This window comes from Nyctibius grandis, chromosome 5, assembly GCF_013368605.1.
Source record: "Nyctibius grandis isolate bNycGra1 chromosome 5, bNycGra1.pri, whole genome shotgun sequence".
Lineage (NCBI taxonomy): Eukaryota > Metazoa > Chordata > Aves > Nyctibiiformes > Nyctibiidae > Nyctibius > Nyctibius grandis.
In genome coordinates, this window is record NC_090662.1 from 72,198,933 (window position 1) to 72,215,435 (window position 16,503).

The 16,503-nt window shown below is 36.7% G+C and overlaps 1 protein-coding gene across 1 annotated transcript in view; it reads left to right on the forward strand.

Moving 5' to 3' along the window:
- ERC1 (ELKS/RAB6-interacting/CAST family member 1) overlaps positions 1-16,503 on the forward strand; it is a 310,530-nt gene that overhangs the window by 73,465 nt on the left and 220,562 nt on the right. Inside the window, 3 exon segments of the mRNA XM_068401134.1 lie at positions 10,474-10,548; positions 13,283-13,438; positions 15,212-15,295. Of these exon segments, the coding sequence (XP_068257235.1) occupies positions 10,474-10,548; positions 13,283-13,438; positions 15,212-15,295 (315 nt within the window).

Sequence of the window (16,503 nt, forward strand, 5' to 3'; positions counted from 1 at the left end):
CCCCCAAAATGCTAGATGCACTGAGTAGAAATACGTGTTTCTCAGCTACACAGACTAATAGATACACCAAATACCAGTGCAACTTGTGGCAGAATATGATGTGCTTGTATCCACATCTGGTGTTCTAGACACTTGGAATACTTTGGGCAAACTATGATGATTTGTAAGGACAGCCTGACATCATTTACACCAACTTGGTTAAACCTTTCTCTTTTCAATTGTTCATTACTATCTGTCTTTAGGAATATATATCTGAAGGAAGAACTGAAATCATACACTTCTAGCGTCACAGTCAATAAAGAGGTAACTTCTTGAGAGTTCTTGGAGAAGAAAGTTTAGGCCAGATTTCTCATCTGCCTAGAAGAAAGGATAAAAACAAAACTATCTTATTGGTTCTACCCAGGGGGAACAAAAAGAAGCTGCTTATTGCGTATTATTGTCAGATATTTGCCAAACAACTTTGACAGTGTTGTCCCATTTTCCTACTCCTTCACAAGGGATATCAGCACAGACTTTACAACAGTAGTTAATCTGATGACCTGTTTGTCTTTGGATTACTACTAGCCATACATACTCTGCAAGCGAAATACATCTTGCATATACTAATTGGAGTCTTCAGGATATACTGACATACCACTGCATTTCTCCTGCTCACGTAGGGATACTCTTTGATGTTTTAAATCATAAGAACTAAGGAGGATGTATGAGGGGAAGTTCCCAAATGTGTTCTCTTCTTTTCATTGGCCAATGTGCTTATTGGTATCTACCCAATACACCTATGAAGCCATCAATCCCATGATGCCCCGTATAACATATATTCAGAGTCCTGATAATATACATGGTCCTAACCATTGGCTTTTCCTGAAAAGATGCAGTAAAAGTCATGCACAGTGCTGTTCTTCTCCTTCATAACAGTTTTACCATATTTATAATGAAGGATATCTAAGTCTTGCAGGTGACTTGTGACAGGCTGTATGTGGCTGTTGTTAATGCCTTCAGCAAGAGGTCAAAAGCAAGTCTCCCTTTAAGTTAAACTCTGATCTTGTAGCTCTAGCATTCTCCTGGGGAAAAGGAGTGCTTGGCTCAAACTTTGAGGCTAAGCACATATTGAAGGTGAGGTGTTCATTGAAATATCAGTGTGATTGATAAAATGGCAACATAGTTAATCATAAAAAAATGAAACAGCCATTTGATTTGATAGACAAAAATTAGACAGTTATTCCCTGAACTGTGAATCCAGGTCTGGGACAGATGGCTGACTACAGACTTTTATTCGGAAACAGAAAGAAGGCTCTTTATCTAGAAGGTTTCTTCAGGAGTCATTTCTAGGTTCAAGGTTTGCATGTTACAGTGGGTGTGGAACAAGGAAAGAACCACAGTAGCTTTGCACTTTGTGTCACAAAAACTGTGTTTGGTAGTAAAGTACAGGGTGGTGTTTTGTTTTTTAAATAATTGGGACCATTCAAACGAGATAGATTTTTTAATACAACCAAGTGCAAAACTGAATTAAGGAGTTAGGGATATAGTGCTTAACAAATAAAGGGTGGGTTTTATGTAAAGCAGTCACTGAAATGGCTCATTCATAAGGACACTCATTTACAATGAACTTAAGGAAAGAGGCTATGGCAGAAAAAGCTATTATTTCTTTTCATCGTCAGTGTTTGTTGAAATGGCAGCCACACAAAGTCCTGTTTGTGAACTGTATTAGTTATCTGGTATGGCCTTACTACAAGAACTGATCCCTGTTTGTAACTATTTTGAATCGAACAGTGCTCACTTTATTCTAGGAAGCAACACTAAATTTCTGTGAGCGCTCTTTATTATGTCTCCCCTTAGGGTAGATGTCTGTCAGAGCAGCGAGCATGCACACTTAGGCTATAACATACACACACTTGACTTAGCTTTAGATTATCAAACTCGATACGGCGACGCCGAAGAAGCAGCACCAACAAGCTTAGTGAGAAAGGATGGATGTGCTATGCAGGCGTACATCAGAGCTCTACTGAACAGTGGCCCAGCAAAGAGAATGGTTGTTTGCCTTATCTGACCAGATTTTAATTAACTGTGACAAGTTTTGCAAAGAAGTTCTTTTTCCATGCGTGTGTTAAAATTCTTACCCTTTTCTACTCCAGGCTTAGAGAAGGATTTAAGAAATTTTAATTGGGAGCAATTAGAGTTATCTCAAAGAACACTTTTGTCCTGTTCCAAGATTTTGGAACATAAATAAGACACACTTTTAGAGAGAATGTTCAGTTTGCTGGAGTAGCTAGATTCAGTAACTGGAACTCTTGCTACCATCATACTAGGGGACATCTTTCTGATGAGTTAAAAAAATTAAGTTTCTGCTTTTTTCTGTTGCTGCTTCATTCTTTTGACCTTTTAGAAGAGGATAGCAGGGAGAAGTTATTTAAATCAGGATAATTTAAATAGTTATGTCTTTATTAGAATCACTTGATTGGTCTAGAAGTAGTTTTAAAACATATAGAGCTTTTGTAGATCAAAATTTGAGAAAATGGACTATTGCAGCTTGAGGGCATGCGTAATATAGTCTTTATACATTTTGCTTTTTAAAATACCATTGTAGTTTGGAATGTCTTATGTGTCATTTTATAAAAGAATGACAGTTTAAAATGTTCAAACATATATAAAATTATTTTCATCTTTCCTCGGTTCAGAGGTTGGTAGCTTGATAGTTCTTAGAAAGTTGAAAAATTAGGGTGAAAAGTAACATATTTGCTTCATGTCTTTCCAGACTACAAAGAAATCATAAACACCTCCTGATTCTTGTATAGCAAATTTCTGATTTTTATATAATCATTTAATAATGTTTAGGAATTAAGTTAATGGAAAAAAAGCAGAACTGCAGTCATCTGTCAGGGTGTTTTCTTGTATTATAGTTATGATCTCATCAAAGTGAAATAATCCATAAAATTGCAATGGGTTTATTCGTATGCTTTTTCTAGCATAGGGGGCTAAAATTATAGACATTTAATTTTTTAAACTTATTTCAAACATTTTTTTTCTGTATGAATGAGCTACTTAATCTTCAAAGAGATTTTTTTTCTTTTTATTCACACAAGGAAAAATTTCTAACTAGTTCATTTTAGCACCTCCATCCCCTTTAGATGGGATTTTTAAAACTATAGAAACAATTTAGAAATGCATAAATATGGCTGGGGATTAGAGGTTTAAAACATGTAAACATTAATATCTTTTGATGTTTTGTTATATTAAAAGATTTTCTTTGTCAATATGTATTACATGATTTGCTTTGTTTACAAATTACAGCTTAGGTATACTGTCCTGGAGACGTTAATATCATCCTGCACTTTTCTTCAGTAGAGATGAAATTTGTGGAATTTTATTTCAGCAAGTGTGGAATTTTGCAGTAGAAGAAAAAAAAATTGAAAATAGCATTGACAAGTTGGAAGCTAATTTAAGTAGAAAATATGCTTTTGCACTTTAAATAAGAGGGAAGAAAAGAAAAATGAAGAAGTAATAGGACATATGTAAATAAAGTTCTAAATGATTAAATTTTTAATTTTTAATTGACTTTTCTTCAGCTTTTGAATTCACACTTCTGTTGTCAGATTTCAACACAATGACTTGGTACTTAAAAGTAACAGGATGGTTTGAACTGGTCTCTCTTATCTTTATCTTGCTTTTACTCTAACCCTGACATATTGAGGGATTTTGCTTTTGTTTCTTGCTGATTGGAATACCGAGATTAGCTGGAAGCTGTGTTTTCATTTTCACTTTAGATGATGCCTTTGTTAACAAACTTAAGTGTCCTAACATCTGAGGTTTTGGCTGGATATAGAAATCATAAAATTGCAAAACACGGATGAGTTTCTGTAGCCAGGAGTAACTGAGCTTCAAAGCAACTGGCACCCTTCATTACATTGTAATTAATTGGAAATAGGTTGCCAAAATCTTTCAAAGATTTAGACATGAAAGGTTGACAGAAAAGCCATCTGGGAAACTAAACTTTAAGTACAAAAGGCGTAACATTCAGTTAGTAAGGCCTGGACTACATGTTGGAGAGTAAAAGCAAGTCTTTTTTTAGTTAACTGAAACTATCCAGTCCACTGAATGATGCAAAGATCCTGCACAGAACATCGTATTTGAGCATATAAAGTAGGCCAGTTAAGATAAAAAAGTCAGAATTACAGCTGTGTTTTTAATTGCACATCATCATATTTTTTGTCATTTTAAAAAAAAATAAATTCACGTATGAAAGGGCATATTTTTCTTATTCTCTGTGTGATACGTGCTGCCTGATTATGTAGGTTCTGCAGGAAATGGAAGGCATGTCCTTTTGTGTCTTGGAAAGTGCTTATCTTGTGGTGCTATTGAGAGATAAGTTGCTGTATTTTTAAGCATAAAGCCTACTCCACTGTAAAAACATCATTGCTTAGAAGTACAACCTTCACATTCTTCCAGATCCCATGCAAAATCAGAGGCAAGGAGTAACAGGGAATAACAATGAATGATATGGCCATGTGATGAAGGAAGAAGGGTTTCTGATTAAATTCCTTCCTTCATTATTATGCAACATGTGTATAATTTAGTAATATTTTTTAAGAAATAATGCTGATACTGCTCGGTACTGAGGACTCCTTCAATTCTAAATCATATTCTCTAATTTTGAATTAATTTTGGCATTTTCGTGGTCAAGAAAAAAAAACCCATAATTTTTCTTTCTTTTATGGGCATTAAAATCACTGTATCACAGCTATTCTTTACATATTCAGTGTTCTCAGTGAATTTGATCAACTGTTCTATGTAATTATGCAGGCCAGAAAATTGCAGTATGTTTCTCGTAGGGGTACTGTGCTACCTTGCAGACCTACTTGGCAGATGTAATATGATGCACCCCTGTAGTTTATATCTTTTTTTTTAAGTAGTTTTTTTTAAGGAAGATAGCTACTCTTAATTAAAATTGGTAGTGGTTGAAGTACCAACCCCAACTCTGGTTGAGGTGGCCACAATGTTTAAAACTTCTGATTATTTCTAGCCTTCGGTTTCTAGTTATTGGGATCTTAATGTTTTTTGGACAGAACAACCACATTTTGAATTCTTGTTGCCTGTGAAAATACTTTTAAAAGTTGTGACCAATTTGCACCATAATTGTTTGTTTTGTTTCTTTTTTTTTTCTGAAGACAAATTATGCTCCTGCAGTCATTCTTTGAACTCTCTTCAATATATCAATACCGTTTTTAAATTGTAGACACACGAAGTGGACATGGTATACCTGTGGTGGTAGCACTAGTACCAAACACGTAATAAGGTGTCCCTCCAACTAAAGCTTTTCTTGTTTATGTCAAAGAATTGTAGAAACTGTACTAGCTTGTAACAATGGAGTATTGAATGTAAAATTTGGAACAGAAATAGGATAATAGAGCATTCTTCAATATTCTTGGCAATGTTGTGAATATATCTAGTGGCTAGAAGTTCCCACTGGCTAAACTGAAAGAGAAATATAGTGCATATTTTTAATAGTAGTAATAATTAACAGTGAAAAGTATGCATGTTGCACATAACTTGGGAACAAGTATCTTTTTTCCCCCTTTTTGTTATCTTTTTTAAAATAAAGGAATCATTGAACATATAAAAACATTAGAAACATAAAACATATATGTAAGAGCCACCTCTTGTTATAATTTAAGTTGCATTCAAAGATAAGAAGACGCTGAAGTTTACTAATCTGTTATGGAACAATATCAGTTACATGTTAATGTTCTTTATGTGTGAAAATAGAACAAAGGAGTAATGCTTTATTACTTCATCAGAATGGATAACTTGCAAGGAATGAAGGATTAGTTTTGTAGTTTTCTGATCTGGATATCTCTGTGTGTCTCTATGCTTTTAATTATTGTGCAAAGTCTTGTTTTGAAGATGAAAATATTAATCTTCATTCATCTGTGTGGTGTGTATCCACAATAGAATCTGAAGACATCAGAGATATGAATATATTAGTATTTCTCCATTCTGCCACCGAAAGTACATAACCTGTATTTCACAATTAAGAAGGATATCTATGGCACAGCCTTCCTCAGCAGACACACTTACAATCTGTGTTCTAGGGACGTTCAGTCTGCCTGTAGCCCTGTTTCAGGCTCTTTAGAATCGTAGGCATGTTTGCCAAAAATTAAGTCCTTACTATGCAGTCAAGAGGTGGAGGTGGTGTTTTTCAGTAGGTTATGTCATCCAAATCACAGTGGAATTACTTAAGATGATAGAAGTAGGACGTTTCCTTTGCCGAAGTGCAAAGCATCACTTCAGACAGTGGAGATAGAGGCATTCCTAAAGAAAAAGCTTAGAAGAATTTTCTATTTGGGAAAACACTGCAATGTAAAAAGCAGACACTGTTGTGTCAGCATCCCTTTAGTGACATGCTGTTCTCTTACTGTGTATTCCATCTATTCTGTTTTCCACAGTAGTAGTTGGCTTTTATGTTCTCAGGTTGGAGAGCATGTCTCTGCACTAGTGGAAATTATCTAGTATGTAATTGCACTACTAAAATAAAAATAATACGTTGTTCAAAATAGACTTTTGGCATATTATTTTTTGACCTTCTTATCTTTTGTTTTCTCAGTTTCTAAAAGTTCACAAGAATTTGTTTTGATTTCTTTTCTATTATCAAGCTGTTTCATTTTATTCTACAGTAACAGTCCTTGAATGGTTGTATAACTGATGTGACAGGGACAGCTGGAGATAACAACTTTCTCCATTTAGTGAAAGCTCATGCAATTCAGAATAAGATACTTTTCACTCTTGGATCTTTCTTCACCTTTTTAAACTTAAAGAATCATCTTTGGAATTATTCCCTTTTCCCCATACATGAGTTTTGAAGTTAGGAAAAGCACCTTATTTTTAATTCTGAAATTTGGGGGATTCAAACCCTCTTTTCTTCCCATCCCATATAACTCTTTTTTAAGTGGACGTGAATTTGAGTAGGCCGCCAAGATGTGACTGGGGTGTCTTCAACTGTGGACTGTTTTTACAAGTTTCCTCTCAAAGGAGTTAAATGACATTCTTGGAGTTGTGGTGTTTATATGTATATTCTTAGTAGGTGCTCTCATAGCCAAGCAGAGATTACAGAATAATTTGGTATTACAGTAATATAGGATGTGTGCTACAACGAGTGTTCTCAAATACCGCCTCAGTTAATGTGCCCCACGTGAATTTACAAAAAGGACGGTGTGTGTCTTACCCTCTTGGTTCCTCTCAGCCTGGGAGTTGCAGGAAAAGACCTGAGAATTCTGAGAAGGGACTGGAGGATGTGGGGCATGTATGAGCCTCTCCAGAGGGATAGTCAGAAGTCATGTTTCTTTCTTATTCAGATGTTTGTGTACTTGTAAATGGATTGCTCTAAGCAGTGCTGTTCACTTCAGCCAAATAGATACAGACCTGCTCTTCCAGAGCAGTAAAGTATCTGGATGCCTCTCCAGCAATATGCTGTTTGGTGAATGCATGAATGGAGTCCCAAGTGTACACTCAGCAAACTTCAGATATGGAGATTTTTCAGGAGGAAACCATTCCTGTCACTTGAGTTGTACAAAAGCATCCATTGAAAATTTCTGAAGGCTTCAGTATGAGTCTAGCTACAGAGTCGTACAGGCTAAGATATTGAAAAGGTATCTGTAACAATATTGTGCCAGTGGCAAGATTGGCAAGAAACTCACTCTAAGCAGAGCTCATGAGAAGGACTTACAGCCACAATGTCTTGGAATTATGGTGCGATTCTTGAATCAACATGTTAGAGCTGGCTGAGATGGAAACAGGGAAAAATATACCACAGCCACCTTAAGGAAGGCAGCTGAGATCGTTCCATATGGAGGAAGACCAAGGACACTGAAGGAGAGTCATGTTTTTCATGATGAGTACTGGTAAGAGCACTGAGAAGCAGGTAGAGGGTGTTGGATCTGCTCCCTATCATATTTCTAAATGCTCAGGCTGGTCTTGAGTGTTAGAAGCTCCTCATAGCTTATTGTTATTAAGGCAATATGTAGCAGTATGATTTTTGTCTCTGATCCTTGACTGAGGGTAGTAAGATAAGCTCTAAGTTTCTTATGGGCAGAGTATGTGGCAGACTGTCTTACGCTTAGTTGAAACGACATTTTTAAAGCAAATTGAACCTCATGATGAGCTTTTTTTTTAATATTATGTATAGCAGCATAACCGAATGAATCTCTAAAGTATTACCTCTGAAGAGGTGGCAACGTGAATAGTAAGTAGTGGAGACAGACTAGAAAAGTAGTTTCATTGATGTGTCTCAAGAAAAGTTCTGAGGATGGACTAGGTAATAAAAGTGACATGACGATGTTGGTCCAGCTTGTACTGATGATATCCTGTGTGCTGACAGCTTCTTTTTTCTTCTTCTGAGGATGGGCGCAGGAAACAGTAGAAAAAGGTTCAGTCAGTTGGTCTGACTGCTGTTTGCTTTGAAAAAGCTTACAGCTCTGCTAAGGAGATGATCCCAGGGAGAATGCCTGCAGTCTCATTGATGGCCCTGTCATCAGCGCCCTGGAAAGAGCATCTCGCTGTAGTATGTTCCCCTCCTTAGGTTTAAAGTCAGCATATGCAAGATACAGTGGCTGCCTCACTTGATATAAAACCCATTGAATAGGTAGAAGCCATATCTGTATAAGTGTAGATGAAAAGAAGCATGCTCTTAACCCTGTAGGCAGATGGAAAAGTGGAAGAGTGCTAGAGACCAACAGTGTGGAAGGCTGGTGATGAGAAATTACTGATTATGCTGTGCTTCGGACATCAGTGGAGAAGAATAGCAGAGGGGAATGTACACTACCCTTTCTATGGGCATGTGCATAACAGGCAGATAGAGGACATCTTGGGCCAAAACAAAAAGTCTGGCTAGATTGTTTAGATTTGAGTAAATGCATTATGTGAATGCAGGTACAGATATGTAGAAGAATAATAATGGTATTACTCCACTCTGGTCTATATGGTGTCAGTGATACATGACCAGAGGCTCTCAAGTTATCTGTTGACTATGGAAGAAACAAATATATTTAGAGGGGCTTCTTAGTTTATTTTTTCAGTAGGTAATTTTTTCAGAAAATACCACCCTACACTGCAAACATACTTATAAAGGTAGCTTCTCAGGAAATACACAAGTATAGTGTTTATAGACAGACAAATGTTCTACTGGATTTTCTTTGATTACCATTCACAGGTGTCAATTTATGCAAATGGCCTTGTACCAAACTTATGCAAAATTCTTGTTGTGGCCCTTGTCATATCACTACACATTTCTATCTTGCTTGCTTCACAGCTATGTAAGAACACTTAACAGTCTTACAAGTTAAGTGGTGTTTTCAATCTTTTGAAAAGCACTATACAACTCTACCTTTCTCATTCAAATAATTAATCATATGGAGCAAGTTGCATGTATGACTACCATACAAAATGTTTTCTGTTCACCAAGTCTATTGAAAATACGAGTTTGTGGATGGCTTTGGGATTTGTCTTTAGATGTTTGAGGGGAGTGGGTGGCTAAACTCTCTGTGTGTGCACATATACAATTTGTTGTTAGGTTAACTGATATCACAGTTCATACTTTATGGGCACCAGAGTATTTTTATGTCAGGTAATATTAACATTCTAACAGCATTCACATTCCTACATTTAACATTAGTGTGTGGTGTAAGGACAATGCTATTTTAAGACAAGTAATGAAAAAGTGGAATAGATACTATATTGTTTCTCCTGTGTTCCTGCTGTTGGTTTGAAACCCCTAACTACTTTATATGGTAGAACAAGTTGTTTCAGCTTTCTATCATTTTATTTCTTAGTGAACAGTCTGAAGCATGCTAGTTCTGTGAATTCACATCAACAGAAATATCACATGGACTTTTGCATCCTTCTGTCTGCGGCCTCTGAGCTTCTAGAACAGTGTGCTATCCAGTCATGTACTTTCAGCTATGTTCAAGGCCCAGTGGAGAAAGATCTTTCATCATGCATGATTAAACATTGCTACTCTGGGGTAAAAAAGTTGGAAAAAGAGAGTTATTGACACAGCTGCACCCTATAGCTTGTTGAAACAGAAGCCACAGCATTATTGTTTTCAGTAAGCATCTAGTCAAATAAATTATGTGTATATCTTTCCTGAGAAACTAGTAATAGTTTAGATTAGTTTAGCAGGCAGATGGTAGGGTATTTTAGTAGACTCAGCTGTGATTTCAACAGTTTATTTTGGGTAAGTAGGTAGTCAAAGATGCAGTTTCTGTTGTGCCTTTGTAACTGAGGCTGTGGTTCTGTTGAATGAACTTCTGCTTATCCTTTCTTTGGTTTAAGAAATTATAAAGCAAAATGCATGAACTGGTAACATCAGAAAGCAGCGTTGAATTACGCTATGTGTTAGAGAAGTTTCTAGTAATTTTGTTTGTATTTGGTAAGTGGGACAAAATGCCATTAGGCTAACTCTTGCTTTCTTTTCTGCTGGTACAGGAGATCCATCGTCGATTTGAAAATGCTCCTGACACAGCCAAGACAAAGGCTCTGCAAACTGTTATTGAGATGAAGGTAAATGATTGCATATAGGCAGCAGTAGAGTTTGTTCTCTGGAAAATGGGTTTTCATGTGAAAGGTGACTACCAAATGCCATCTACTTCTGTCAGTCTTATAATTTAAAATAAGTATATTTATTTTATACTATTTTATTTGTTATTATTGATCAGTGAAGAGACAGAGCTGCTTCATAATACAATAGAAACCTGCCTTGTGTCTGCCTGCAACAGCATATACAGATTTCTTTCAGTTAATGATGAGTCCATTATGTTACAAGGATGAGAATGATGGATTAGTAGGTTTTTATGATGATGTGGGTTATTTTCTTTTTATAGTATCAACGTTTGAAATACTGCTTTGCATTCTGTGTGTCAACAAAGTTAGTAATTTGCAAACTCAAAACCCACTTAAAGAATGGGTCATATAGCTAGAAAGATGTCTGTATGTCATCGTAAACCTAACTTTTCTAGATGAATTTGTGATTGAATTCTTAAACCATTAACTCAAGTATCTAATGGAACAATGGCAATTTGCCAAGAGCTCAGGAACCACAAGTGGAGTGTGTGGTTTACACAGCTTTATGCAATCATATTTCATATGGTATGGTCCATAAAGTACATCAGACAGGGTTTGGACAAATACAGTTAAAAAGTTGGAAATTGTCTTTGCAAACTATTCTATTGCATTTTCCTGTCCTTCCTTTCTCCCTCCTTCTTTTATCTGTGCCTTTTTCTTTTATTTTTTTTCTTTTTTTTCCTTCCAACTCCTTCCATTCCATCTTAATGTTTTCTATAGTCATTTTCCATCATTCTGCTCTGGAGCCTTTCATTTACCATCTTTCTTTTATCAGTCATCTTTGTGGTCCATATTAATGCAAACTAATTGATCATCTGGTAACAATAAGCCGTCTTTAGTATCAAAGAGAATACACCGGTATTTCTGGGAAATTATGTGACTGCTGAAACGAAATACTGTTGTAAATTACAACATATCACTTCACCTTACTACCTCTTTAAGTTTTTATTGCAAAAGTCCACTTTACCAATTTTAACTTAAGCATCAAAAATTAAGCAGAAGTTCTGACTAGATCTTCATAATGGTCCTTTAGAAAAATCTTATCTCATGAATGGAAACTTGTCTTTCATGCTTTTTTTCAGCTGTGCTTTGATTATATCAGACAAAGAAAATTATGAAGGGTTAGTCTATGAAAGAATGGAGGATAGGTTCAAATCCTACCTGTATTTCAGGAAAGAGAAAATATTTTGGAGAAATTAAATAAAAAAGCTATTTTATTTTATATTTTATTTTATCACTTTAGGTGATTACAATTTATAAATACATATCCATGTTCATGAGTATGCATGAAGCAGTGTGTGCTGTATGAATCTGTTCTTGCTGTTCCTAACACGTAAGACTTCTAAAGAAACAGTAAACCGAGTAGATTGAAAACCTCTGATCGTCCTGTGAAACTATGAGGATAATGATAGATGGACTTTTTTATTTTTCCAGATGTATATTTTTTTAACAACGGGAATGTTTGATATGTTGTATTATGAGCCAGAATACTTGAAGGATCGTCTACTGCTTTATCCACTCAAAACTAGATTGTCCACGCAAAACTAGATTGTTGCATCTTTTCCTTGCTTATGATGCTTTTTATGTTCTCTGTTTATAGAATCATAGAATGGTTTGGGTTGGAAGGGACCTTAAAGATCATCTAGTTCCAACCCCCCTGCCACAGGCAGGGACACCTTCCACCAGACCAGGTTGCTCAAAGCCCCATCCAACCTGGCCTTAAACACTGCCAGGGAGGGGGCATCCACAGCTTCTCTGGGCAACCTGTTCCCGTGTCTCACCACCCTCACAGTAAAGAATTTCTTCCTAATATCTAATCTAAATCTACCCTCTTTCAGTTTAAAACTGTTACCCCTCGTCCTATCACTACATGCCCTTGTAAAAAGTCCCTCTCCCGCTTTCCCGTAGGCCCCCTTCAGGTACTGGAAGGCTGCTAGAAGGTCTCCCTGGAGCTTTCTCTTCTCCAGGCTGAACAGCCCCAACTCTCTCAGCCTGTCTTCATAGGAGAGGTGCTCCAGCCCTCTGATCATCTTTGTGGCCCTCCTCTGGACTCGTTCCAACAGCTCCATGTCCTTCTTATGTTGGGGACCCCAAAGCTGGATGCAGTACTCTGAGATCTCACGAGAGCAGAGTAGAGGGGCAGAATCACCTCCCTCGACCTGCTGGCCACACTGCTTTTGATGTAGCTCAGGATACGGTTGGCTTTCTGGGCTGCAAGTGCACATAAAGCTAGGGTCTGGGTTCCCATTTGTGATCCCACTTAAATTACTGGTAGCACAAACCCATTTTTTTGCCATTCTTGCAGTCACACCTTGCTGTTCATTCAATTAGAATTAAATTTCTCTGTTTTATGCTGGCTTCGCATTACAAGGCAACCTTCTTTCATGTTCCTTTATTTATTCATCAATATACTGTGTCCCTGCCCCTAGCCATGTTTTCTTTCAGTACCAAACTCTTGCTTTCCTTGAAAGGTATAAAAAATTGAAAAATGAGTACTTGAGCAGTCAGCCAGACACTACGCAAAGAGGTGCAGACTGATTTCTGTAAGAACTTCAGGAGTAAATTTCAAGGGCAGGTACATGTCCAACAAATTATTTCCTTTTTTTTACTCCAATGATATGTTAAGAAATCATCTAACTGTGTATCTTTATCTGTCTCTTCTAATCATTTTCAGGATTCAAAAATTTCTTCCATGGAGCGTGGCCTCCGGGATTTGGAAGAGGAGATTCAGATGTTGAAGTCAAATGGAGCTCTGAGCACAGAGGAACGGGAAGAGGAAATGAAGCAAATGGAGGTGTACCGTAGCCATTCCAAATTCATGAAAAATAAGGTATTGAGAAAACAAATGACAGTAGTAAGATAAACTGAGCCTAGTGAACAGATGAGAGGAATTTCCATACTTCAGTAAGGAGTTAGGATCTGGGTTCCCCTTCAAGTGCTGGGAAACAGAATTTATTTGTGTTCTGCCATGAAACCACTAAAATAATTTAAAAATATGTAAGAGAATTTTAAATTCAAATTTGAAAATATTATAATGGTGGTTGAGTGAGGTCAATGGCTCAAATTCTGCATGTACTGTCACACCTAACTTTCTTTTATTTCAGAAGGAGTTTGTGTTTATCTTTAGACCATTGCTAATCCATTATAGTTTTAGGTTTTGTTTGTTTTAGAGTCTTTTCAAATGTAGTCTATTGAAAAAAAGAGCGTTTCTTTTTGCAGCTGTTGTACTATAACTAGTAGGTCTTTTTATTATGTAAAGGTTGAAAAGAGCATGAACTGTCACTATAATGGCTTTCCATTACCCTCTCCTTCCTGTAGTGGAGTCAGAATGAGAGTAGACTCTGCGACAGTGGTGGTGCCAGCATCAATTTATGCTGCTGGAAATACAGGACAAATACAGCAGTGAGACATGTTGATCCTCAGGTGATCCACAGTGTCCAGTGATGGGCACTGACTACTGAATTGTCTATAGTCAAAAGTCAATTCATTCTCTGTTTCTCCCAAAGAAGTGTTTCTCAGTCTTTTAGTGAGCCCTAACGTTTTCTATTGAAGATTCAGGCCACCTTGTACAGTAAATTTAAGTATATTGTGAGCCGTCCTGCTTTTCTTAGCTTTTGTGTGCTCCCTGCAAGCAGTGTACAAATCCTGGAACAGAGGTTGAAAATTACTCTGCTAGGTCCTGAACAATTGTAACGTCCTGCATTTGTCCTGCTTGAAATTATTTGTTGAAAAAAGAATGCTGGAGAAAGTTTCTTGGAGAAATGTTACTTGCCCTAAAGTAGAAACATGTAGTAAGTATGTGTTTCTTTTACTTCCCTCATGCTAGCTCACTGATTTACCCCAAGAGAACCACATCTGTTCTTCTATGCTTTAGCCCTTTATCCCACTGCGTTGCTTCTAGGAACTGAAAGATACCCCCTTCAAATTAGAAATAGATGGCTTTAGCATCTCTTCCTTCCATCCTTTCTTCTTTCTTTCTTCTTTCCTTCTCCCCTTATTAGCAACTCTTCAGTTTCCCCTTCTCCTCTCCCTCTGTGGGCCTATAGATCTCTTCAGCTACTCAATTTCTGGATCTCTTCTGTCTACTCTTAATTTATTTTCCTGCAGAACATTTACTCCTTTTTGATAACCACTCATGACTCGTAGCCAGCTCCAATCCTGATATCTTGCTCTCCTGCCTTGTTTTGCAATTGCACAACGTTTATTTTTTCAGTATTGTATTGTATTGTATAGTCATCTGTAGCTGTATCTTGACAATTAACTTTATTTCTCTTAAACTGAAAAATGTCCTTTTTCCTGTCCTAATTTCCTCATGAATTCCAGTTTCAAAACCGTTGGGTGCAGTGCCCCATACTTGATGTATACCAGTGGAACCATAACTATACATATTTGTTTCATAATCAAATTTTTGTTTGGCAGCCTATATGAAATTACCGAGACATTAAGCTGTTGAGAAGACTTAACGAAGAATGGAAGAGAAAATGAGTGACCAGTGTTGATCCTTCTGTTCAGTTGTTTGTCACTTTTAGTTACTTGGATTGAAACAGGCTAACTAGAAGCTGACAAATTATAAATATTTAAAAGCATAACAATGTCGTGACAGGTAGAGCAACTGAAGGAAGAGCTAAGTGCCAAAGAGACTCAAGGGGAGGACCTGAAAAAAAGAATGGCTGGTCTCCAGGCCGAGGTCTCTGCAGTAAGATTTATTTTTTGTGTGCAGTGGCCATTCACTGGGGCTTGCTAGCTCTCTGGCCTTCGGGGTAGCTTTTCTTCTCTTACCTTCTTTACGACTTGATGTAACAGTAGAACTAACAACCTGCTCAGCCTGTTAGCTGCCTTTTTGTTCACATGATTTTGGTGTCCATAACATCACTCTTCAACTGAACATCTATATTTGTTTTGTTACTGTTTTTTTAATGGTACGAGCTGTTCTAGCAGTAACTTATTCTTCTCTATCGAAGCAGATTTTCAAAAGTATTCAGCACCCATTTTGAAGCCAGACTTTCAAAGAGATTTGCTTTCCCTAGTAGAACAAAAATAATTTGAAAACATGTGCTGAACCCTCTTAACATTGTTTCATGAAAAATAACAAATGCTGGATGCTGAACGCTTTTTAAAACTGATTGTTTAATTTTAGCAGCATGAATTTAGGTTATTCCTTTACCGTGAAATTAATGCATTTGCTGAGTGATCATAGTGTCTCACTAAGAAGAGAGATGTGAGCACTTAATGCTGCCTTAACTTCCCTTGCAACTTGGAATGGTATGCGCTGCTTTCTTCCTATAGAGCTTTAGCACATTGGCAGTGTGGGCTTACAGCTCTGAAATGAGCATTTCTAGAGAGAGCAATTTTAGGGCGCTACTTGGGAATTTTAATGTCATGTAATGTGGTTGTGTTAGATGAGAGCATTTCACCAAAATACAAATATTTAGGGTAAACATCTCTTCTAAGATGACCCCAAAAAGAATTTATCTTTTCAAAGAAAGACCAAACTGGTTTGAGAAAGTTTTACTATAATTCAGGCTACCTACTACTTGAAAAAGTTTATTTCATCTGAAATGTTTAAGGAGGCTTTTTTTGTTTAGATAGTCTAGAAAACATAACTAGCAGTTTGTATCTTCCCAGCCATTCTGGTGTACCTAGCAGTATTGTGCAACTGGTTGTATTGGTCAGTAGCTGACAGCAGAAATAGTGCTGCTAACACCAGTACGCTTATATCTAATTTAAATAGGTGGTGAAAAAAATTTGTGGACATATTTGCTTTTAGTAAAAATATGAAAAAAAAACCTAGTATGTTTGAACTAAGTGAACAATAAACTATTGAACAGTTCTATAAATTAAATTATTCTTATACTCCTTCCCATTATTCCATTTTTAAAAATTAGTTCGTGTGAG